Source organism: Mesoplodon densirostris, chromosome 17, assembly GCF_025265405.1.
Source record: "Mesoplodon densirostris isolate mMesDen1 chromosome 17, mMesDen1 primary haplotype, whole genome shotgun sequence".
NCBI lineage: Eukaryota > Metazoa > Chordata > Mammalia > Artiodactyla > Ziphiidae > Mesoplodon > Mesoplodon densirostris.
The window spans coordinates 77730313-77755100 of record NC_082677.1 but is presented as its reverse complement, the minus strand read 5'-3'; the positions used below and the strand labels follow the sequence as shown (position 1 = coordinate 77755100).

Sequence of the window (24788 nt, the reverse complement as noted above, 5' to 3'; positions counted from 1 at the left end):
TAGAGCACAGTGAGGAAGGAGCTAGCTATCACCACGCTTATCTATTTGGGTGTCATTACAGAATCTCTAATCCTGTCATTGTCGCCAAGAATTTTCCGGAATGAAAGACTGTTCCCCCGCGGGTGGGCGCGGACTTCCGGGTTGGAATCAGAAGGGAGCATGTGGGTCAGTGGCTTGAGAGGGTCTCTCTGTTCCTCCGAGAGATGCAAATTGCTCAGAAAATAGAGCTTTGTGTGGTGGCCTCCGCGGTCTTCGGGTCTTTGTCTCCGGGAGGGAGAAGTTGTTTGGGGTTAGGGTGTGACGGCACAAGAGGGAGCCTGTGGTTTGGGAAGAAAGACGTCATTTTCTCAGATGTTCTTAATGAAAACCAAGTTGTTGACTAGAAAACACCAACTTTGAGATTATGAGACTGTACAAATAGCCTCATCTCTCCTTATGTTTCTTTTCTCTCTAATTTCTCAAGTTAAAGCTTAAAAAATAAGTCTTTTTGACATAAATGCAGGTCTCAGGCCCAGACGTTCCACACCACCCTTCCACCACCCCCAGTCCTGGGGAGCTCCAGGCGGGGACCCTTCCCCTCGGTCCTGGGGAACTCCAGGCGGAGACCCTTCCACCACCCCGGTCCTGAGGAGCTCCAGGCGGGGACCCTTCCCCTCGGTCCTGGGGAGCTCCAGGCGGGGACCCTTCCACCACCCCGGTCCTGGGGAGCTCCAGGCGGGGACCCTTCCTCTCGGTCCTGGGGAGCTCCAGGCGGGGACCCTCCCCCCCGGTCCTGGGGAGATGTCTGGTCCAGGGTGGGCCTTTAGCTCGGAGCATCCCCCTGACATCGGGCTCCAGTCCTCACTGAGCCCCTGAATCTTAGGATGTGGGGCTTCTCACAGGGCTTCCCAGATGCCCAGCTGACCGCCATGCCCAGGCCCACGTAAGGCTGGGACCCTGCAGGGAGAGACCACCCTGCAGGGAGAGACCATGGGCCTGCCCTGTCCACCCTCCCTGAGTAGACAGTCAGTCCCCGTGGAGCTGTGGGCTGGGAAGTTTGGGTGTCGGGATGCTGTGGTTAATGGGTTCCTCTGGGGTCCCCAAAAGCTCCCCAGGCTGCCGGCCCTCTCACGCCCCCAGGCTTCACCCTGACACCCTCCTTCCCTTGAGGCCTTTCTGAAGGTTCTGGAGTCCGGGGGCTTCAGTTACCTTAAGAAACGTGGCCAGGCCTTAAAAGGATAGTCCGGGTGTGAGTTGTTGGTGAGGACACGTGATTTCTGGGGGTGGGGGGTGGGGGGAGGGGAGGGGCTGCACGTGGGAGTCCCGTGTGGGGTGCACCCCATGTGAGCAGATGGGGAAACTGAGTCTGGAAGAAGTGAGGAACCTGCCAAGGCCACGTGGCCGTCCACCGTGGGCTACAGGTCACCCATGAGGGCCGGGCTCTGGCACAGACATCGGCTGGGGTCCTGTGCTTCTGGAAGAGCGTGTTGCTGGCCCTGTAGGCGGGCGCCCTGGGTGCCCTTGTGCCCTGTGATCCAGCCTTGTCCTGCGGGCCAAGACTGGCCCAGGTGGGGTCCAGGCAGGGTGCTTCTTCCCCAGCATTTGGAGGAAAACTGTGATCTGACCTCCAAGGCTCCTTCCCCGGGAGGGTCAGCTGCATCCCTCCGTTCACATCTGCATGAAGCTGGGAGGGCAGGCCCTCGTTTCTCCATCCGTCCTTCGCGTGAACGGAGCGGCTTTCTGTCCTGGGAGCCGCCCCTCCCTGTGTTCAGGCCGTGACCCACGACTTAGGGGGAGGCTTCAGCAGCAGATGCTGAGCACCCGGCCTCCCAGTGAGACGCAGTAGCTTATTGGAAGCCTCAGAGACAAGCTCTCAGGTGCCGAGGGCCTCGCTGCTTTAAAATCGCCATTTGGAGGAAGTGAGAGAGGAACCAGACAGGGTTTCTCCTGCTTCTGGGAGCCATGGGCAGTTCGTGCCTGGGGTGCAGGCCCTGCCAGTGCTGGGGTCCCGCGAGCACCAGCCCGTGCGGGGTGCAGGCTGCACGAGTCCCCTCCCTTCCCGACTCTTCTGTGGACGTCTGAATACAGTATTTGGTTTCATGAATTTTAATCCAGGTTTTAGTGAATGGTTTAACCACCTGCACATTTATTAGCCGAGCGCAGAGCTGTTCAGAGCCGGCCGGCACCCTTTTCGGAGAACGGGCCCTGCCTGCCTGGCTTCCAGCTCTCTCTGGGCCTCGGCGTGGGCCCCGGGTCCCCGCTTCTGGGCACCTGGACTCCGCCAGGGCTGCCCTGTGGTGCATCCAGGGCTTGCGGGGAGGCTCCCCTCTGTCCCCGTGGCTCCCACGCTCCACTCCCCCAGATGCTGGGGAACAGATGCTGGCGTTTGCAACATAGGACACAGCACACCGCACGAAACCGGGGAGAACCTCGTGTCTGGCCCCGGTGGGGGCAGGGCAGTACCAGCCGGGCTCTGTGGGGGCCAGGGAAGGACTCTGCGGTCCTGCAGGGGGTGCCCTGCCGGGACCTCTCGGCTGCACATCTGGGCTCACGGAGCAGGAGGCCAACAGCTTCCCCTGTCGGAGGCTTTTTCTCTTTTCCCAATTCTGTGAAACTGCATTTAAACTTCTCCCTGTAATTAGCGAGGAAAGCGCTCTGGCCGGCCTCAGAGGCCAGAGGCCACGTTTTAATCCCCTTGTCAGATAGTGGTAGTTAAGGCCGTCCAGTCCTTCGCGTGGCATTTTCCCTTTATCTGGACAAGCCTGCAACCGTGCAGGGCATGAACCCTGCCTCTGTTGCTGCTGAGCTGTGCGCAGGGATGCCCAGGCAAAGGCGCCAGCTGGGGGAGCTAGGGTTGTGCAGCCCCTCTGAGTCCCCCAGAAAGGAGAGTCTGGGTTGCAGGCATGTGGGGGGATCTCACCCCACTCCCCACCATCCACAGCTTCCTTTTCTTTCGGAAATATGCTTCCAACTCTGCCCCCTTGAAGAAACACTGCAGGCTTTCCCGTCGACCAAGAAGGGGGTGGCCTGGCCGCGTGCGGGCACCAGGGGGCGCGCCTGTCCCACCCCCGGGATGTCTGCCTTGCTCCCTCACGCTCCTGTGGGCCCTGCTGATGCCAGCGCCGACCTGAGAGGTGCCACGATTGGGCTGAGGAGGGCTTTGTGCAGGGACCCCCTGGGCTTCTGGTGGGGACAGCCGGGTCGCCTGCCTGTCCCCGTTCGTGGACGACAAACATTCTCCTTGTATGTTGGGCGTCAGGTACTTGTCTTTTACTTTGCAACATAAATTTAAACGTTCTCAGTGGATTAGTATCCTGAACTTGAAAAGAATGTGAAAAGATGGTCATTTGACAGAAAATGAGCCAAAGACATTTCAACACAAAACGAAACAAACAGTGCTTCAGACACACTTGGCAGATGTTCAGCCTCACCAATAACGTAAACTTTTCAAATGAAAGCAGTGGTTTTGGTCACCAGCTTAGCAGAGTTTGTAAACATTGATGGAGACCTTCCTGGAAGGTCCGTGGTCCCAGAGCCCAGGAGGGAGGACGCCCTCCCACCACGCAGGCCACCTCGGGGACTGTCCTGAGGACACCAGGGCTAGGCACACTCCCGGTGGTGGACGTGGGGGAGGACTTGCTGTCTGCGTGTTGGAAGGTGTGAGTCCTGCGGTTGTGGTCACTCAGACCTCAGGTGCTGTTTGGCCTTTACTTACTTGGGAAGGGGTCCATGGCCTCATGCTAAAGGAACAAGCTGACTGTATATCAGGTTGAATAATGTAACCCCACATTTATTTAAAAACGTGTCTTTATTTTTATTCTATATCCATATAACTTTAGAGAAAAAAAAAACTTAAGCATGATATACCCTAGAATGTTAATTCTGTTATTCACTTGCTGACATCTTGATGTATTTTTAAAATTTTTTGTTTTTGAAAAATAGCTTCATTGAGATATAATTCACATACCATATAATTTACCCATTTAAAATGTGCAGTTCTGTGGTTTTTATTATATTCAGAGTTGGTTGTGGCCATCACCACAACCAATTTTATTTTATTTATTTTATTTATTTTTTTTTTTTTGCGGTATGCGGGCCTCTCACTGTTGTGGCCTCCCCCGTTGCGGAGCACAGGCTCCGGACGCGCAGGCTCCGGACGCGCAGGCTCAGCGGCCATGGCTCACGGGCCCAGCCGCTCCGCGGCATATGGGATCCTCCCAGACCGGGGCACGAACCCGTATCCCCTGCATCGGCAGGCGGACTCTCAACCACTTGCGCCACCAGGGAGGCCCCACAACCAATTTTAGAACATTTCCATCTCCCTAAAGAGAAACCTATTCCCTTTACCTGCTCCCCAGCCCCTGGCAACCGGGAATCCACTTTGTCTCCGCAGATGAGCCTGTTCTGGTCATTTCACGTAGAGGGAGCAGCACCCTGTGTGGCCTCTTGTGTTGGCTTCTCTCGTTGAGCATCAGCGTCAGAGCTGAAGGTGCCCGCGGGTCAGGGGCCCCGTTCGGTGCGTCCGTCCTCTGTTGATGGATGCTTGGGTTGTTTCTGCTGTAACCTTGCACGTACCAGTTTTTGTGTGGATGTGTTTTCATTGCTCCCGGACATACCCCTGGGGGTGGGCTGTTGGGCTATAATGGTTACTCCGGGTTTACCGTTTTAGAAAAGTGATGGCCCCATTTTACATTCCTACAAGCAGTTCAGTTTCTGCATGTCCTCACTGAGGGGAGTGCATTCCGGGTGCAGGATGCCCTGTCCCGGGGCTCCTGTGCCTCCAGGGCTTGGGGTGAGATTTGTGTCCCTCACTTGTAACCGGCTGGCGTCACGGCTCTGTGTCAGGAGGTGGCAGGTGTGGGACTGAAGGTGCTACCCTGTGACCCACCCCTGAAGAGGGTCCTCTGAGTAGGGCCTGGGCAGTGTGTTTTCTAGAAACCTCTCCAGGTGATCCTGATTTGCAGCTGAGAGTGGGGACAGTCCCCCAAGATAAAGCCGGGATGGGGACCAGGCCGTGGGCAGGGGCACTGGAGTCAGGACTCGCATGTGTGGCCGTCTCGGGGTCAGCCCTGGAAACACCTGCCGTACGCGTGCGCCTTATCGCGCGGCCTCGGCCGCAGCTCTGACTCCTGGGGGATGTGCCTTCGGGGCTCTGGCCCGCAGGACATGGCGGGGGGAGAGCAGCTGGCTTCCCTGCACGCCTGGACCTCAGGCCAGCGTGGTCCCCCTTCCTGCTCTGGACCTGAGCTGGTCAGTAAAACAAGCGAAACCTGTGAGGTGCTTCTGACAGCAGCACCACAGGTGGGCTCGTCCCCCTCCCGAGCGGAGGCTCTGATGCAGCTCCTGAGTACAGGTCCTTCCATGTCTGTCACCTGCCCTCGCCTCCCCACCCCAACCTCCCTCGGCCCGCCGGGACCACCAGCTCCCAATTTCGTGTCCCCCATGTGAGGTCACAGGTGCATGCCTGAGGCAGGCGCTTGGAAGCCGGCCCCCCCCCCCCAGGACTGATCCTACACCCAGGACGGATCCCCCCAGGACTGATCAGCCCCCAGGACTGACCCCCCCAGGACTGGCCCCCCTCAGGACTCATCACCCCCCAGGACTGACCCCCCCAGGACTGACCCCCCCAGGACTGATCCTCCCCCAGGACTGATCCCCCAGGACTGATTGCCCCCCAGGATGGATTCCCTCCTCAGGACTGATCCTTCCCCAGGACTGACCCCCCCTCAGGACTGATCACCCCACAGGATGGATTCCCTCCTCAGGACTGATCCTCCTCCAGGACTGATCCTCCCCCAGGACTGACCCCCCAGGACTGACCCCCCAGGACTGATCCTCCCCCAGGACTGATTGCCCCCCAGGACTGATTTCCCCCCAGGATGGATTCCCTCCTCAGGACTGATTCCCCACAGGACTGATCCTCCCCCAGGACTGACCCCCCAGGACTGATCTTCCCCCAGGACTGACCCCCCAGGACTGACCCCCAGGGCAGGGGACGCGGCCTCGTAGAATCTAACGGTGCCCCTTCTGTCTGTGTCCAGCCCCTTCTACGGAGAGGACTTCTACTGCGAGATTCCGCGGAGTTTCCGTCACCTGTCCTTTTACATTTTCGATAGAGACGTTTTCCGGAGAGATTCAATTATAGGTAGGTACCGACCGACCAGGTGTTTTCTTCATTTTCTCTGCCTCTTCTGAACGGGGCTTATTCTCGCAGAATTGGGGCATCTCCCGGGCACCCCGTCTGAGCCGGTGAGCCATGCCAGCATCTCGCCTGCCCTTGCTGGCCGTCCCGGAGCTGCCCTGTCACTGTGTTCTGGGGCGACACACCACGAGCTCACGCGGGGACACGGGGACACGCGGCAAAGGCAAACCATCCTTCAAGGCGAGAGTGGCGTCCCCCCAAACGACTCCCGGAGCCTTCTCCAACCATCCCACCACCCCAGGCCTTGCCCATCCCCGAACCCAGCACCCGTGTATGGAGGACTGGGATGGTATTGGGGTGCCCTCGAGGTATTGGGGGTGCACTCAAAAGTATTAGGGGCTCTCAGAGACACTGGGATGCTGTCAGAGGTACTGGGGGTCTCAGAGGTATTGAGGGCCCCAGAGGCACCAGCGTCCTGGAGAGAGTGGGGCCCACCTTGAATGTGGGGCAGCCCAGAGCTGCCCGTTTGGGGGGTGCACCTCTGTCCCAGGAAAACCCTGTCAGTTCCCCGTGGCACCAGAATTAGACCCGAGCTGCCCAATGTGGGCTCAGTTGTGGCCATGGGACCCCAGCTGCTCGTCGCTGGCCTGGCTGCTCCTGGCAGGAGGCGTCTCGGTGCTTCGCTCCTGGACAGAGCAGTTGAATCTGTGGGGCCCCTGACACCGCAGCCTCCTGCCCGCTCCTGGGGCGTCTGACCAGCTCCACTCACTGTCCACAAGTGACTGGTCAGGGGTGTTTGCACCCAGGCCAGCAGCCCTCAAAAAAAAGTCTGAAGGCAGCTCTGGAGCTGAGGTCCTTTGAAGAAGCATCTGGCAGTGTTTCCAGCACATGGATCAGAGCTTCCCACACTCGTCAAAATGCAGATGCTGGTTATTGGGTCTGGGGCAGGGCCCAGAGTCTGCATTTCCAACAAATAGCATGCTTGGAAACTGCTGTGTTTTACGTAGAAATCACCAGAGTTTGTTCAGGAAGTACACGGCCTAGATGACACAGCAGCTCAGATAATTCACCCTTGACTTCATTTAAGAGGGAGCTGTGATAGGGCCTCTCAGCAGACCTTTAACTCTGAAGTGAGAAGGATATCGTGTTTGCGGGGGCACTTCCATGCTGCTCGTCCTGCAGGCCTGCTCCCTTCGCCCTCAGGATGGCGCCCGAACCTTAGCTTGGCATCATGCTCTGGGGATTCCTCCTCCAGCCCAGACATAGGCTCTGGCCCTCCCGGCCCCTCTCCCGGTGCCTCGCAGCCTGACGCCCACCTCAGGCCCTTCTCCGATGCCCACGTGGCTGCCGCTGTTGGCCCGAGACCCAGGTCAGCTGGAGGCTGCTCCTTGGTGTGCCTTATTCTCACCGTCGCCTGTGGGAGCATTTCTTTTGTGTCCACTGGACCGTACTTCCTGTGGCCTGGGGCTCTCGGAGCAGGGCCCGGGGGTGTCTCGGTCTAGCGCCTGCTGGATGCACCAAGGTTTGTTCAAGAAGGAAAGGAGAGGGCCAGAGTGGTGGGTTGGAAGCTTACATGTTACCTGATGGAGCTCACCTGGGCGACCGGTGAGACCCACGGGGAGATGCAGCGCTGACAGGGTAGCTGGCTCAGATTATACCAGAATGAAGAGGAATTTGACTAATCCTTGGAGGTGCATGGGAGCTTTTTTGAGTGGTAATCCTAAGGAAAAAGAAATTTTAAAATATCTTTGCACATTTTAATCAGAGAACCTGATCTAGTTGGTTTTGGGGTTATTTCCCCTTATAAAAATCAAATAAGATGTTTATCGATCATTCTGTTTAAGGCACCCGCTATTAAAGAGAACCAGCAAAACCATGGTTGAGCAATTCCTGGTGGCTTTAAAATTGGGATGTGTCAGGGTGCAACCAGATTTAGATGTTTTCAACATTGTTCTCACAGCGGTAAAAATAAGAGGCTGTCTGGATCTCCAGGGATAATTTGAAGTTATGACTAGCAATCATGTTGTTACCAGGATGAGAAACCGAGTTCTAGGGTATAAATTTGTGTTACGGAAACGAGCAGAGTGTCACCGGCTTCTCACGTCTGCCACGTGATCTGATGGCACGGCACCAGGTTCTCTGGGTGCAGCAGCGCGTGGGCCCCCCCGCGGACCGAGTCCAGGGGTGGGGTTTGTCTCAGGGAGGGTGTGGTTGAGGCAGTGCTGGGTCAGGGCCACCAACTCCACTTCAGTGCGGGGCGTGGGCTGGTGGGGCTCTGGGGGCCTGGAGCCAGGCCTCCCCCTCTGCCCTACTCCGGCTGTGGGCCTGCTCATCCCACCATCTCCCCGCTTTGTCCCTCCAGCCCCGCTGGCAGGGGCTTCCTGCAGTTTCTGTATTAAAGGGTGGGGGGGTGTGAAGTGAGACCTTGATCCTTTTGTTTATAAGCCGGGGTTATCAAGGTATAATTTGCACACTGCGCCCACTGCAGGGAAGTGCCACCGTTTTCCACTCGTCATTCGACGGAGGTGGGGTCGTGTCCTGCTTTTAGTGATTGTGAATAAAGCTGCCATAAACATTCTTGCCTAGGTCTCTGTGTTGGCAAATGTTTTTATTTCTCTTAGAAAATACCTAAGAGTGAGATTGCTGGGGCGTACTGTAGGTTTTAAAGGACAGCAGAATTTGCCATCCCAAATAAGCCACTGTGGCATAACGATTTGTTTGAGCTGGAAGGCAGTTGGGAAGAAGCAGACACAAGGAAATCTCTCTACCCTAAAAGCAGAACATAAATTCATCCAAATCTGAGACGACCCTAGACCCTTGTCAGCCCAGAGGCTACGCCAAAGAACCCACACAACGAGCCTTCTGAACCATTGGTTCCCACATACATTTACCTTCCTTGAAACTCAGAGTCCTTTCCTTGGTCTTGTCACTTCTCTGAAAACTGGTGGTGGTTGTTTTAGGTTAAGATGCTACGAGTTCCAGCCACCCCCTTGAGATACTCATCATGGAGTTTCCCCCACGTACATCTGAGATACACATGTTAATAAACTTCTGTTTGTTTTTCTCTTGTTAATCTTTCTTTTGTTACAGTTCTCTTTGTCCTGAGAACCTAAAAGAGTAGAAGGAAAAAGATTTTTCCTCCCCTGCAGTGTATGTTTACCTTTATTAGAAACTGACAAACTCCTTTCCTGAGTGCACCATTTTGAATTCTCTCCGGCACTTGTATCATCAACTTTTATTTTTGATTCATTTTTGCCCTTCTAATATGTGCGTAGTATCTTATTGTAGCTTTTACTTTTTTTTTTTTTTTTGCGGTATGCGGGCCTCTCACTGTTGTGGCCTCCCCCGTTGCGGAGCACAGGCTCCGGACGCGCAGGCTCCGGACGCGCAGGCTCAGCGGCCATGGCTCACGGGCCCAGCCGCTCCGCGGCACATGGGATCCTCTCAGACCGGGGCACGAACCCGTATCCCCTGCATCGGCAGGCGGACTCTCAACCACTTGCGCCACCAGGGAGGCCCTGTAGCTTTTACTTTTAATTTACTTTTAATGATGTAGGGCATTTTTTCATGTGTTTACTTACCATCTGTATCTCTTTGGTAAATCATTCAAATCTTTTGCCCTTTTAATTGGATTTTCTTATTGAGTTTTTAAAGTTTTTAAAATATATTCTGGATACAAGTCCTTTATCAGATGTATGTTTTGCAAATATTTTCTTCTAGCTTGTGGCTCGTCTTTTCATTTTCTTATGAGTGTCTTTTGAAGAGCAGAAGTTTTTAATTTTGATGACGTCCAATTCATCAAACATTTTTTTCTTTTATAGTTTGTATTTTTGATGTCATGTCTAAGAAATCTTTCCCTACCACAGGGTTGTGAAGATTTTCTTCTATCTTTTCTTCTAGAAAGCTTTTGGTTTTAGCTCTCATGTTGCGATCCATTTCAAGTGAATTTTACACATGACAGGCTTCCTTTTTCTCTTTACAGATGTCCAGTTGAATTACCTTAGCACCTTTTGAAAGTCAACTAACTTTATATGCATGGGTCTATTTATGGCTTCTGTGTTCTGTTCCACTGACCTGCATTCCTTTCCTCACACCGACACCAAACTGTCTTAATTCCTATATCTTCACAGCAAGTCTTAAGTCAGTTGTGTGAGCTCACCAACTTTATTCTTTTCCAAACTTGTTTTGCTATTAGGTCCTTTGAATTGTCATTTACATTTTCAGTCATCTTCTCAATTTCCAAAATGACTGAGATTATACTGATCTATAGATTAATTTGGGGAGAATTAGCATCTTAACAAAACTGAGTCTTCAGACCCTCCAGCATGGCATGTCTCTCCACGTACTTGGGTCTTTAATTTCTCTCATCAGGGTTTTGTGATGTGTTTTCAGCACACACACACACGTGTGTGTATGTGTGTGTGTGTGTATACATATAATATACCCCTATATTTTATGATTTTGATAGAGTAGACAAAGATTTCTGGGATAGTACACCAAAAACTCAAGCCGTAAAAGAATCATTTTGTGGATGTGCTGTTGGCATCTTTTCGATTTCAATTTCCATTGTCATTGCTTGTGTGTACAAATACAATTGATTTTATGTATTGACCTTTATTCTAAACACACCTACTCTGCCAGCTTTTCTTGTAGCTTTTCCTATAGATTCTGTGAATAAAGACTTATTTCTTCCCTTCAAGTCTACAGGCCCTTGTTTCTCTCTCTTGCCTCTGTGCACTTGCCGGGCACCAGGGTGAACAGGAGCGATGAGAAAGACATCTCTGCCCCCTGCCAGGCCCGGGCGGCGGGGGGCATCCGGCTGTCCCTCCTTAGTCACCACCCTGCAGGTGTCACCCCTGGCTGCCCACCTTCCTGCACCCTCTGACCTACCGTACCTGGTTCCCCACGTCACATGCTGCCTCTTGAACTACCTGATGTGCTTCTCTCTTCTGAACAGACCCTGGCAGGTACAGCACCCACCAGAGGAAGTAATACACGGGGCTTTTAGTGGAAAGGCTGCCACACCACCTGTGTCCTTGTCAGAGGGTGAGGCCCAGGGGGCATAGTGACCTGATGTCGCTCAGATCGATCGGGACACCTGTGGATTATGACACGTCAGGCACGTTTAAGTGGGCGTTGTGGTCTGCAGGTCAGGTGCTCCCCAGGACAGCCTGTGGGAACACCTACCTCTCACGTGTAAAGAGTGCATGTTCATGTGTTCTTGATGTGGTCGGTCTCCAGAAGGACAGACTGGCAGCTGGTGACAGAGGTAATCCTGAGGTGGGACCCGTGTAGCAGGGGAGAGAGAAAGTTATTCTTGGCTGTATTTTATATCCTTTCTAATGTTTCAGATTTTGTTCTATGTTCTGGTATTACCCATTTAAAACTAAGTACTTCCGAAAATAAAGAGTAATGAGGTTGTGTACGTTGTAGGGGTCATATGAGCCTTACGTATGTGCCTCCTCCCTCTTCCAGTCAAAGCTCATAAAAACATTGCATTTACTGAAAATTTCACACTTCAGATGTAACTGTCCTATCCAGCTGAACTAATCGTGGAGTCTGCAAATTTCTTTATCCCTTTTTAGTGGAATATTATTGCCCAATTTAGTTCCAAGAAATGTTTGTTTCTTGTGGCTTTATTCCTGCAACGCTCAACATTATATTCCCATCGGTGAAAGGGGTGGAGTTTTGCAGGAGCCGAGCAGAGAGAAAGCCGGGGGCTCTGCCTGGTGACAGGTGGTTAGAGGCAGCGGGACCCCCGTCAGGACCTCGGAGGGTGCCCCCAAGACCAGGAGTGGTGGGAGGGGAGGGGCCTGGGATGGGCCGGAGTTAGGGTGGGGTTAGTCCTTGTGACTTGATGCTGGCTGGAGCGAGGCCTGTGTGGCCTGTAGCTCCAGTTCCCTGAATCCCTGTGGAACACCCGCTTTCTGCAGCCTGTGCGCTCTGTGTCTTCTGCCCTCCACCTACAGACTCTGCATGCCGTGGCCTCAGTGCCCTGTGAGGCCTGTGGCTGGGCAGGACTTGGCTGCAGATGGGTCTGCGTGGCCAGAGCTGAGCCAGCGAGGTCGATGTGGGCAGTGGTGTTGACCCTCGGAGCCAGCTGTGCTGCGTCCACCTTGCCAGTGGACAGAGGGCTGGCCCTGAACCGCCGAGCCTGGCCTTTCCCAAGGCTGTGTGACGGTGGGAGGTGAGTGGAGGGCCGAGGTGAGCGTGCTGAGGTGCTGCGGGGACAGTGGGCAGGGAGACGGGGCTGCTGCTGGTGACGGTGGGGAGTAAACAGACCCGACTCTGCCGTGCTCAGCCGCGGCACTCGGGCCGGCGTGTCCCTGCTTCATTTCCAGCTTCCGTCTGTGCCCGGTGGGTGCGCCTGTCGGGTCTGGACACCAGGCGTGAAGACTGCAGGGCGAGACCCTTCTCTCACCCACCTGGGTTCCCTGGCTGGACCCCTACAAAACTAGATGGAAGATGGGCTAACAAGAGAGAAGCAAGCATTTTCTAACGCCTTCCAAGCGCACGTCTCGGGAGGAACCTCAGCGTCGAGTAGCTGGGAGCTGGCAACACGTGGGCCCGCAGTGCATCTTAGCAAAGGGACAGCACGTTCAGAGGAGGCACAAGCCAGAGGAGGGGGGTGCGGGCTCCTGGGGCGCCGAGCGCTGGAAGGAACCGTGGAGGCTGCCTGGCGGGGTGTGTGCACGGGCCTCTGGGCCGACGCCCCCTCCTCACGGCCGAGCCGCCCTCGCCTCTCGCTCTGAGACGCGCCGCGCGTACGTTGGGTGACATTCTGAGCTCCCCCAGGGGCCACCTGCAGAGTGTCCTTTCCCTTAAACCTACCAACCAGCAGGTGGCTGGGCCCCAGCGAGGCCTCGTGTGAGCCTCTGAGAGCAGAGCAGAGGCTGCCCTGTGGGCCCCAGGGGAGGCCGGAGAGGAGGTGACATCGCAGGGGGGCCTCGTGGGATGCGGGCGTTTGGGGAGAAGAAGTGGTAGGAGAAGCACGGAGGGCAGAGCTGCAGCGACGAGGCCCAAAGCCTGTGGGCGGGACGTCTGCCACGTCTGTGACCAGCACCCCCCGCCTCGCGCCGGGGTTGCTGCAGGGCGACGTGAGGGGAGAGTGCGAGGGGCTGGCGGGCAGCATGTGTGGGCAACCAGAGGATCAGCTGGGGCGTCGGGCCCCACTGTGAGGCCGCCGGGTGCTTCTGCTCAGAAGCACAAGTCTTTGAAGAAACAGGAAACGGAGGGCAGTCCCTTTGCAGAGAGGACTCTGTGTCCTGGGTGAGGGCAGGGTGGGCCAGCCAGCTCGGGGCTCTGCAGGGTGGCCACAGGGGCCTGGGGAGCGTCCCAAGTAGCAGATGACGCGGGGTGAAATGGCACCAGGGGCCCAAAACGTGTCCTTTGGTAACTGGACTGCGATCCCGAGTTAGGCAGTGTGTCCTGGGCTGTTCGCCAGAAACAACTGAACTGAAAAAATGTTGACTTTTATGTTGTCCTTTATTGTTCCTATTTCCGTGTGTGATTTACAGTGTACGTGTGTACTGCATGCATATACATGTGTACTCAGGGATGCTCACGTGGGCAAGCATCCAACTCCCCTATCCTGGTGGACAGCGTGGTCCCCATGCCCGAGGCCACGGGATGTGGGGACAGGAGGACAGCCCAGTGCCCGGTGCCCTCTGTCCTCCCAAGCTGTGGGGTGTGTGCTTGCTAGCTGCCACGTACGTCTTTCGAATAAATAAGGTGAATGAACAATGCATGACGTGGTAGATGGATATTTAAATACCATAAATCTGTGTCAGGTAATGTACATCACACACGTATATTTACGTGTGTATTTTCGTTGAAATTCTAGCTCCTAAGTACCAAGCCTATGCCAGGAATGTAAAACTGTTGAGAGCAGACGTCCTTAAACTTTGGGACCCACAGAAGTTCTCTGGGGACCTCGTGAAAACGAAGATTGCAGGGCCCCACCCCAGAGATTGTTTTCTCACGCAGGATGGGGCTGGGAAACTTGCATTTAGGAAACTCTCCAGCTGTTTTGATGCAGGTGGCCTGTGATTACACTTTGAGAGACACTGATTCATAGACCCAGGCGGGCGATAACCCGGCTCATTCCACGGGCCCGACAGGAACACGTGTGCACACGTGCTACATAAGCTAGATGTGCACACACATGCACACACGTGTGCACACTCTGTGTAAGCCAACTGTGGACGTTGCCTGTGAGCTAGATGTGCACACACGTGACTTCTAAGCCACAGCTCATACAGGCAGACGCGCACTTCCAGGGACTCTGCAGCAAAGCCCTCCCGGCAGACGCCGTCCTGCCGTGCTCTGCAGCTCGGGCATCGGGGCAGGGGATGGCCGGGACGTGGATGGCCGGGATGTGGATGACCGGGGGCGCGGATGGCCGGGACGCGGATGGCCGGGGCGCGGATGGCCGGGGCGTGGATGGCCGGGACGCAGATGGCTGGGACGCGGATGGCCGGGGCGTGGATGGCCGGGGTGCCTGCTGCCCCACCCCATCCCACACGCCGCCCTCCGGGCCCTGAGCAGTGCACCTGGCGTAGCCGCTCCCCGATCTGTAAGATCTGCGCCGGGTGCCCCCATCTCCCACAGCCTGGGTGGAGGGGGAGAGGCTCCCGTCCGCGCCCAGGCTGTGGACACCGTGGAAGTGACCTCGAGACGGGCTGTGCTCAGGGTGGACGTGGCACCTCCGAGATGCAGAGTGGCATCTGTTGCTCTAAGTGCGTCGTCTCTTGCCCGATGATCTGTTCTGTATTTCCCATTTGGAGTGACTGGCAGAGGTAGTAGAGACCGCTCCCAGCCCTGCTGGGTGGGAAGGTTGGTGCCCTCGTGACCAGTCTCCTCTGCATTGATCTTCCAGGGAAGGTGGCCATCCGGAAGGAAGACCTGCAGAAGTACCACAACCGGGACACGTGGTTCCAGCTGCAGCACGTGGACGCCGACTCCGAGGTGCAGGTGAGGCCTCGCGGGGCCCACGGGACATGGGGGCCTTGGCGGAGGAGGACTGATTGTGGTTAGAGACAGAGACGCTGGACTCTGGCCTTCAGAGGGACAAGGCTCAGCAAGCTGTCCCCTGCGCACGTCCTCCTGGGCTTGTGCATTTGGTTTGTTCCATTGGTTACTGTCGGACTTAGTCGTGCAGCTTAAAAAATGTAACGTGCGAAAGAATGCAACGCATACCTGAAGGTAAAGAGAGAATAGGTGAGAAAACGTAAGGCTGTGGGCGTTGCCCATTGGAGGTGCCCGTGTGTGTTCCGGGCTCCCTGCCCTCAGCAAGGCGGGGCTGGAGCTGAAGGGAGTGACCAGAGTGAAGTCCCTGTGGCCTGAGCGTCCCTGGGGCTCGCCCAGCGCCCTGGCGATGTGTTAACTGGGACTGACCCCTTGACCAGTGCAAGGTGCACCCACCCCGGGACTGGGGGTTTCTCCCCCAGCTGGGCCGCTCCCCATGCCCAGGGTCCAGGAGATGCCCGTCATGGGGGCCGCCTGCATCTTCTCTCCTCTGGTGACCCTGGCATGAGTTTCCGGTCAAGCCCGTCCCCGAGCCCCGGCCATGCCTGAATTCCGGGGCCAGCACCGAGCTGGGCCTGCTCTGAGCTCAGCAGAGTGCGTGGCTCTGATGCTCTCTGAGCCTCGGTTTCCTCTCCTGTAAAGCGGGGTTTTGTGAACAGCAGGGTCAAACAGCAGGTGTCACGGACAAAATCCCCAAGTGGGCGCCTCGCGAGGCCTTCCCCGGGCTCCCGGCCCAGCGTCAGCATGCCTCCTCGTGGACCTGGGGCCTTGGCCGAGCTTGGAACTGCACACCGGCGGCTCAGGGTGTCCACTGCCGAGGACCCTGGTGGCCGCCGGGACCGATGCTCAAACTCTGACAAAGAGGCAGCCAGAGGGACGCCTTGAGAAGCCTAGCCCAAGGGACATCGTGAGGGTGCTTCACGCTCAGTTAATTCCGACTGAGGGGCCCACACGTGCTGTGGAAATTGGGGGCCCTGTGACTACTCAGAACTAGTCACGGAACCCCAAGTCCAGGAGGACAGCGGCCACTGCTGCTCAGGTGACCAGGAAATCACCTCCTTAGGAAGAAGTTTCCGGACCCCTGTGCCGTGTGTACTTTACACCTGGGCCCCGCCTGCCTCCGTCACTGTCGTTCTTGAGAGATTCCGCCTGTGGCCGCGATGAGCCCGCTGTTTAGTCCCCAGATTTAAGTTCTGTTTTGTTGGCAAGTGTAGCTTTTTCTTTTTCTTGCCTTTTCAAAAAAACCAACTTTTAATTTTGAGATGGTTACAGAGTCACAGGAAGCCACAGGAAGTACTGCACAGGGAATAAGGGTTAGCAAGCTGTGTGTTCTCCTGTTGACACTCAAAGACTGAAAATAGGAAGCAGGGCCACGTCCCTTCCCGGGCCCCGCACAGTGACATCCGCATAACTGGTACAGGGTCCCCGACCCCATTCAGGTCTCACCAGCCCCGCGTGTGCCTGCATGTCCCCGTGGGTGCGTCTCACGCGTGTGGCTGTGTAACCACCACTGTCCAGATCCGGAGCCGCTGGGTCACCGCAGCCTTGGGAACATGATGCGTGTGTCCACCTGCAGCCTGAGGACGCCCAGGCCATTCCCTGATGGTCCCTGTGAAGTGGGTCCCGACCCACTGGTGATTCCACGGAAGCGGGACTGTGGGCGGTGGCGGCCGCTGAGTTCCAGGCACCGAGCAAGTGCTCTCCAGAGGGGACCCGTCAGGTGCCACCGGCAGCAGCCTTTAAAGGGTCAGTTACGCAACTTCCCTGCAGCCACGGAGGTCAGGGGACACATACGATTTCTCTAACTATCTGCTCAGCGATTCACAAAGGCAGCAGAAAGGGAGTGTCGCACAGCCGGGGCCCACGAGAGACCAGCAAGTCATGGAATTGGGGGAAGAAGGAGTGGAGGAACGTCTGGCTTCCCTCTGGAACTGACGTTTGTGAAGGTCTCTGCTCAATCGCTTTATTAAAAAGAGCCCGTCGCTTCTCCTCCTTCCCTGTCCCCGGCTGGGCACCTTCTGGATGAGGCAGTCGGCAGGGACGGCCCTACCCGTGGTCCGCGCCGGGCAGCGGTGGCCAGAATGCATGCTCACGTCCGCGAGGGCCCCTGCCGATCCTCCAAGGACACCGGCGGCCGCAAGCTCTGCGTTGAGCGGCTTCTGTGAAACTTGTTCTTGGGGCACGTGTTCCGAAAAGGCAGAGGCAGGAGGGCCGCCCTAGCAGAGCTGCAGCCCCCCGGCCCGTGGCCTCTTCTTGCACCTGTAGCGACAGGGCAGTAACCTTGGCCTCATAGTGGACGCCCTGGGAACGTCCTGTGTGTCTGCCGTCCTGTCTGAGTATTTCCCCAACAATCAGCGCCTGCAGCCATACACCTGCAAGGACCTGAGAGTCTTTCTAAGGCTCCGGAGCGTCCGAAGGAGAGGAGGGGGTGGCCTTCGCCTCCCCTCGAGGACGTGGCCTTCGCCTCCCCTCGAGGACGTGGCTGCTTCTCTTGGTCGCCCTCGTGTCCCTGCCCCCTCCCGATGCTTTCAGCTCGGCGGGGCTACAGGTCCAGCACTCAGTCGCCTGCGCCTGGGTTTGCTCTGCGCTGACCTCCGCCGGGCCTTGCAGGCCCTGTGCAGAATGAGGACAGGGCGGAGATGGCTCATGTGCTGCTGGGCCCCTGCCTGCGGCCACGGGCCCTGCAGATCAGGGACCGATGCCTTCCTGAGAAAATTGCACAGGAACCACCGGTGCTTTTCTCTCTTAATTAATAAACTTTATTTTTGGAGCAGTTTTGTCTTTGCAGAAAAGTTGAGGGGCGTGTATGAAGAACCCCATGTACTCCTCCCCCAAGCATTGCTAGCGTCCTGGGTGCATTTGCTATGGCTGACGCCTTATATTCGCTGAAGCCCCCGGCTTACAGTGGGGTTCACCTTGGGCTCTGGGCCCCCCTGGCTGACAGGCGGGTGACGTCTTGGATCCCCTGTCGGAACCACTGCTGGTTTTCTGCAGCCAGGAGTGACGGCTCTGCTTTCATTTCTGTTTTTCCTTAGCGGGGCTAGAACTTTACCAATTTTATTGATCTTTTCAAAAAAACAGCTTTGGTTTGTTTATTTTCTGTATTGATTTCCAGTTTTCATTTTCGTTGATTTCTGCTCTAATTTTTATTATTTCTTTTCTGCTCACTTTGGATTCAATTTGCTCTTCTTTTTCTAGTTTCCTAAGGTTAGAAACTTACATTATTGATTTTTGTCTTTCGTCTTTTCCAGTATCTGCATTCACTGCTTTAAATTTCCCTCTAAGCATTGCTTTTGCTGCATTTCACAAATTTTGATGTTTGATTTCATTTTCACTTGTGAAAAGAAATGAATTCAAAGTGTTTTTCAGTTTCTCCTGAAACTTCTTCTTTGGCCTGCTTGTTATTTGGAAGTGTGTTCTTTAACCTCCACGTGTTTGGGGATTTTCTAGCTATCTTTCTGTCACTGAGCTCTAGTTTAATTTCCACTGTGGTCTGAGAGCAGCTGTGATGTGATTTTTACTTTCCTAGACTTGCTGACGTGTTGAAGGCCAGGTTGGTCTCTCCCAGTGGATGTTCCGTGGGGGTGGGTGATGCTGCTCAGTCCCAGCTGGTTTTTTAAACGACTTCTTCTCATTATTCTCCTTAAATGAGACTGGGAACGACTATGAAACCAGCATTCTCAATGCTCTGTCCGAAGCTTTCTCTTCTCACACACCAACATAAATGCGAGGACGCCGGCCAAGTCTCAGTTCGTCCTGCCTGGGCTAATTGTTAACGAGCACCATTCAGCTGGACCCCCTCCGGGGTTCCGGCCCCTGTGGGAGGCGTGGCCACCTCTGCCCTCAGCCTGGCAGGTGGGCCTGTGACTGCCTCCCTGGGGAGAGGGCTCCCCCTGGGGCCAAAACAAGCGGAGGGGACAGTTTTGTGTGTAGCTATGCATCCATGGAAGGTCGCGTGCCCTGCAGGGGCCGAGCCTGGGAAACCACACTTCCTGCCTGCCCTGTGCAGGGTGTGGCCCGCACCACCCTGGGGCGTTGGTGTTTGCGGTGGGACTGTTTGTGCAGTGAGGATGGGTGTGAACTTCTGAGCTGCAGGGGTTGTTCTGCAGGGGTTTCTCTCCAGATGTGTGTGTTTGTGTTTTATTTACCTCATACCACCCTCCCCCAAACCCCCCGAAATGTAACAGCACGAATCAGCTGACAACATCTGCCGCCTCCTGGAGGACGCGCTGCCCCAGGAGAGGAGCGAGCGGTCACAGTCCATGTCCATCCTCCACTGGGGAGCAGAGGCCTGGACGACCGGCGGCTCCCCAGCCCAGCGCCCAGCGCCCGAGGCTGGGGCCCCGCTTCTGGGAAGCCGGTCGCGCATCGCTGGGGACGTGTCGGTCCGAGGGGCCATGGTCCACTGTCTGCCTCAGAGCGGGCGCCCGTGCACCTGGGGTGCGACGAAGGACACCAGGCTGACCGGGCCACCAGTGACAGCTGAGCTTCTGCTGGGCTGGTTTCCAGGCCGTCAGTCTATGCGTGCTTGTTTCACTGTAAGGACGGCAGTTCCCGCTCCGGGGACAGTGATGAGGATCGGGTGGCTCAGGATGAGCCACTGGCCTTTGGGGACTTTGTTTTTTCCACCCGCACAGGGAGGCCGCGCCCCGCCCCCCCCCGCCACTCCCGCCCCAGTTACCGGCCCCAAGGATTCACTGTCGGACCAGCCTGCCGCGTGCCAGGGTTGTGGTGCGCAGTGGACCCTGTGTCCGCGCCTGGCGGGTGAAGGGCGCTCGGGCGGACGCCCCGAGCCACTGTGGGAAGAGCCGCTGCTCTAGGCGAGTGCGTCCCCGCGAGGGGCGGGCCCCGTCAGAGCCTCCGCAGATAACAGATGTGACTCCGGGTCGGGATGCTGGTGTCACCCGGGCCGCGCGGCTGTGACGCCTGCGGGCTGGTCCCACCTCGCGGGACTTGTCACGGGTTGCCTGCCCTCAGGTGAGGGCAAGGCCGGGAAGGCCGGCACCCAGCCCTGCCCGCGGCTGGGGGGCCTGGACGCATCTGTGGCTGTGAGCACCGCCCGCGGCCTGGGCTCCCCACGGGGAGGCATCCGTGTCATCGGGAGCCCGTGTCAGTGTCGTGGGTGAGGTGTCTGGTGCGTGAGGCCGCCCCACCCCCCATGCTGCGGCCCGGGGCACCTGCTCGCTTCCAGGCTCGCGATCCTGGAGCTGGTTTGCTCTGAGTGGGAGACGCTATCATGGGGACCTCGTGTCACCTACCAGTGCGGGGCCCGAGAGGTGTGTAGGAAAGAGGGCCTGGGGTGATGGAGGTATCGCCCTTGACCCTTCTCATGTCCAGACCCTGGTTTCTTATTTATTTTCTCTTGTCTGGCGGGCGGGGCTCTAGCTGGGGGTACTCCCCGCACCCCCCATCCTCAGGCTGCGTGTCCGGGTCCAGCCTCTCCCTTTCTCATAATCGGTGCTGCTGGCATTTTGTCAAAACACTTCTGTGGTGGCTCAGGTCAAGCTTAGAAGCAGCAGGTGGGAAGGTCTGGCCGCTGTTGGAGCGGGCTTCCCTGGGGCAGAAGAGGAACAGCAAGCATCCCGGGCCCAGGAGCCGCTGGCCAGGTCAGCACACGCCCCATGCAGACGGCCCGGGCCGGAGCGCTGGATGCTCCCGCGTGGGGTCGGGGTCCTGCGCTGCAGTGGGCATCTGTCGGGGCTGTGACGGGAGCGTGTGGGGCCGAGCACCCCTCATCGACCCCCCAGCTGGTGAGCAATCCCTACCGCGTCCTGGGTTCTCCTGAGACGTGGCGGCCCTCACAGGCTCTCCCCAGGCTGCAGGGTCCAGGGGTTTCCGTTGGAAACGACCTTGGAGACAGTGGATCCAGTTCACTCCGTGTCTGAGGAAAGTCAGTTTAATTTAACCGAACGCTCGCTCACGGAAACACGAGCATCATGCCTCCTCCCGTTGGACTTTTCAGGAGCTCGTCTCCCCGCTTCTCTTCGTGGCCCTGATGATGCCCTGGCCGTGTCCGCCCCACCCACTCGCCGTCCTCAGCCGGCGCCCTTTGCACGGGCCGACGGGTGGAAGCACAGCCTCGGCCGCTCCGCCCCTCCTCCCAGAGCGCGCGTGAGCGTCCGCTTCCTTCCTAAAGAGCAGGGCTGAGGGTCCTGGCCTCCGACCCTGCCTGTCGCAGACGCAGAAGCACCGAGACGCCCGGGCAGAGCTGCCCACGCCTGCCTGGGGCCTGCGGCGCATGAGTGGACACGGCCCAGCCCAGAGTGGACAGTCAGGCCCATTGGGGACACTGCCGCCTCCAGGGCCTTTTCCTTTTCTTTCTTCTGAAACAGTGCCCGCTGTCAGCGTCGTGCCCGATGGGCTGCAAGCTTCTTTAACTCTCTGGGATCTGAGCCGGGTGGCTGGACGCGCGTGGATGCCACGCAGGGTCATGTGTCACCAGTCTGTGATCGGAGCCCAAGAGCTCCCGCTGCTTGTGGCCCCCCCTGTGACCCCCTGTCATTGTCACTTTCAGGGCAAGGTCCACCTGGAGCTGAGGCTGAGTGAGGTCATCACCGACTCGGGTGTCGTCTGCCACAAGCTGGCCACGCGGTAAGTCACGGGACGGCCGCCACGGCCTGTCTGCCCAGGACTAAGTCTCACCCCCAGGGAGTGCGGTGGCTCATGTTTTTTAAACAAATGACTCAGGATTCCCAGACTTGGGCATTCCCCAGATGACTTTCTTAACATCCTTGCTCACCCTGGAGGTGACGCATTCGGCTTTTGCAAGTAACCAGTTACTCAGGGCGACGTTTAAGCAAAGAGGCTGGGGTTGTGGAGACAGTGAGGTGGGGGCGGAGCCAGGGCCCGACCTCAGACCTCGGCCCGAAATCGGAGCTCCTCCTACCCTGGACGCTTGATGAGTGTGCAGTGTGAGTGTGCACATGTGTGTATGGGATCGGCTTAGACAAATGCCTGGGGTGTGAATATACCTTTTGCAGTGAAATAGGCTCTGGTTGGATGTGATGCAAGCAGCCGTGACCCCCAGGTTATACAGCTGAGCCGTGACCCCCAGGTTGCACAGCAGAGCCGTGACCCCCAGGTTGTACAGCTGAGCCGTGACCCCCAGGTTGTACAGCTGAGCCGTGACACCCAGGCTGTACGGCTGAGCCGTGACCCCCAGGTTGTACAGCAGAGCCGTGACCCCCAGGTTATACAGCTGAGCCGTGACCCCCAGGTTATACAGCTGAGCCGTGACCCCCAGGTTGTACAGCAGAGCCGTGACCCCCAAGTTATACAGCTGAGCCGTGACCCCCAGGTTATACAGCTGAGCCGTGACCCCCAGGTTGTACAGCTGAGCCGTGACCCCCAGGTTGTACAGCAGAGCCGTGACCCCCAAGTTATACAGCTGAGCCATGACCCCCAGGTTGTACAGCTGAGCCGTGACCCCCAGGCTGTACGGCTGAGCCGTGACCCCCAGGTTGTACAGCAGAGCCGTGACCCCCCAGGTTGTACAGCTGAGCCGTGACCCCCAGGTTGTACAGCTGAGCCGTGACCCCCAGGCTGTACAGCTGAGCCGTGACCCCCAGGTTGTACAGCAGAGCCGTGACCCCCAAGTTATACAGCTGAGCCATGACCCCCAGGTTGTACAGCTGAGCCGTGACCCCCAAGTTATACAGCTGAGCCGTGACCCCCAGGTTGTACAGCTGAGCCGTGACCCCCCAGGTTGTACAGCTGAGCCGTGACCCCCAGGCTGTACGGCTGAGCCGTGACCCCCAGGCTGTACGGCTGAGCCGTGACCCCCAGGTTGTACGGCTGAGCCGTGACCCCCAGGTTGTACAGCAGAGCCGTGACCCCCAAGTTATACAGCTGAGCCATGACCCCCAGGTTGTACAGCTGAGCCGTGACCCCCCAGGTTGTACAGCTGAGCCGTGACCCCCAGGTTGTACAGCTGAGCTGTGACCCCCAGGCTGTACGGCTGAGCCGTGACCCCCAGGTTATGCAGCTGGTGAAGTGACATCTGAGGGAGGAGGGTGCAATGTGCCCATGACACCTGTTTTCCTGTTGTGCGTCTTGCATCCAGGTGTCAGCGTGTCGGTTTTTCTTTTTCTCCGGGATGTGTAACTGCCGTCGGGGCCAGGCGGCGTGTTGGTTAGCGCCTTCCTCACGGTGGTCTGTGAGGGGCGGCAGTAACAGTGACGGGCGGCTGCTGCCCTGCACCTGGCAGCGCTTCTCCAGGACACCAGCCGTGGGAAGAACTGCTCCCCCTGTCTGAGCTGCTGCCGGGAAAACCGTTATCTCTGCGGATCCCAAATGCACCACTGTCCCAACCTTCCTGTTCAACAACTGAATGTGATCAAAACGCGTTTGCCTTGAACTCTGGGCTTTGGCAGAGGGAGGGGGCGAGTGAGCCCCTTCTCGTGCTTCCAGCCCCAGAGGCAGCAACCCCCCGACTGAGGGAGGGTCGGGCTTGTCCTGAGACCCCCTCCCACCCGCCCGCCCCACGGGTCGCCCTGTGTGTTCCTCGCATGCGTCACCCACCCGCTGTCCCTGCGGCTGCCGGCACCCCCGAGCCCCCGGGGGCTTCTCAGGGTGTCAGCCCCTGGCACAAGCTCTTGGCTGGCTCAGGGTTCTGTGCCTGTCCCTGGAAATGTATCTGAAGATACTTGTTTAGTGACGAGTTAGTTCACAGAGGGAGGAGGATGACCCAAGACCAGGTTAGTAGCAGGGAGAGAAGTGCAGAAATTCCAGAAGAAGAGTGAAAGGAGAAAGAGTTGAAAAGATTCACTAAAGTCCCTGAGGGCCAGCCTGTCTAGCGGGGTGGAACACAGTGGTGGAGAAATGGAGAGAGAAGGGGCCACACGCTCCAGGGAGCAGGAACGGAGGAGACGGGCCCTCGCCCCGCGAGAAGAGGTCCCGTAACGCGTCAGGACCACCAGGCTCCCGAGAGGCGCAGCAGCCGCCCAGGCCACCTGGCGTGGAGGAGTGAGCGGGGAGGCAGGGCGCCCAGAGCCACGGCGTCGAGCATGGGGTTAGGGCTCTGCTTCCGGCCAGGCTCCCACCACAAAGGACTAAGGAGCTGACGCCGTGCGAGCCAGCCGTGCAGGCGGAGGGCGATCGGCCCCCAAGTGGGGAAACAGACAAGGTCGCCGCAGGCCAGCTTTCATCCTGGAGGTGCGTCGGCAACATGGCCAGCAAGGCGTCCCCAGTAGATCCCAAGGCGGGTGAGGTGAGAGATGGGAGCTGGGGCGTCAAGGCCACCGTGGGCACGTTCTGCAGGGTAGGGGACCTCGTGGCACTCCCCAGACCTGCGCCAACGGACAAGGTGGAGTCCCTCAGGGCTGGGCAGGCGAGGGTGCAAAGGGGCGATGGGGCCATAGAGCTGGGGGTCATTCGAGTTTCCACCAAGCCCAGTGGAGAGCCTGCACTCACTCCAACCCTCAGCATGGACTCCAGGGGCCACACCGGGCGGTGGGGCCGCGCTGTCCCCGAACAAGGCTGCTGGCACCTCCCAGACAGAGCCGCAGACGAGAGACCCCAACCACTGACAGCGCGGATGAGCCCAGAATCTGGGCACCAGCGACGTGAAGTTCACAGTGCCCAGCGTCCCGCCAGAAGCAGGAGCAGGAGCTGTCCAGCGACAGCCAGGGTGACAGGCGCA

At 57.6% G+C, this 24788-nt stretch overlaps 1 protein-coding gene across 3 annotated transcripts in view; it reads left to right on the top strand.

The window, feature by feature from the left end:
- The window catches only part of RASA3 (RAS p21 protein activator 3), an 89641-nt gene that overhangs the window by 41817 nt on the left and 23036 nt on the right, over positions 1-24788 (top strand). For all 3 annotated transcript variants that reach the window (XM_060079561.1, XM_060079560.1, XM_060079559.1), the window contains exons 3-5: positions 6021-6124; positions 15000-15094; positions 21663-21739. In XM_060079561.1, coding sequence (XP_059935544.1) covers positions 6021-6124; positions 15000-15094; positions 21663-21739 — 276 coding nt within the window. The remainder of the gene's footprint in view (positions 1-6020; positions 6125-14999; positions 15095-21662; positions 21740-24788) is intronic.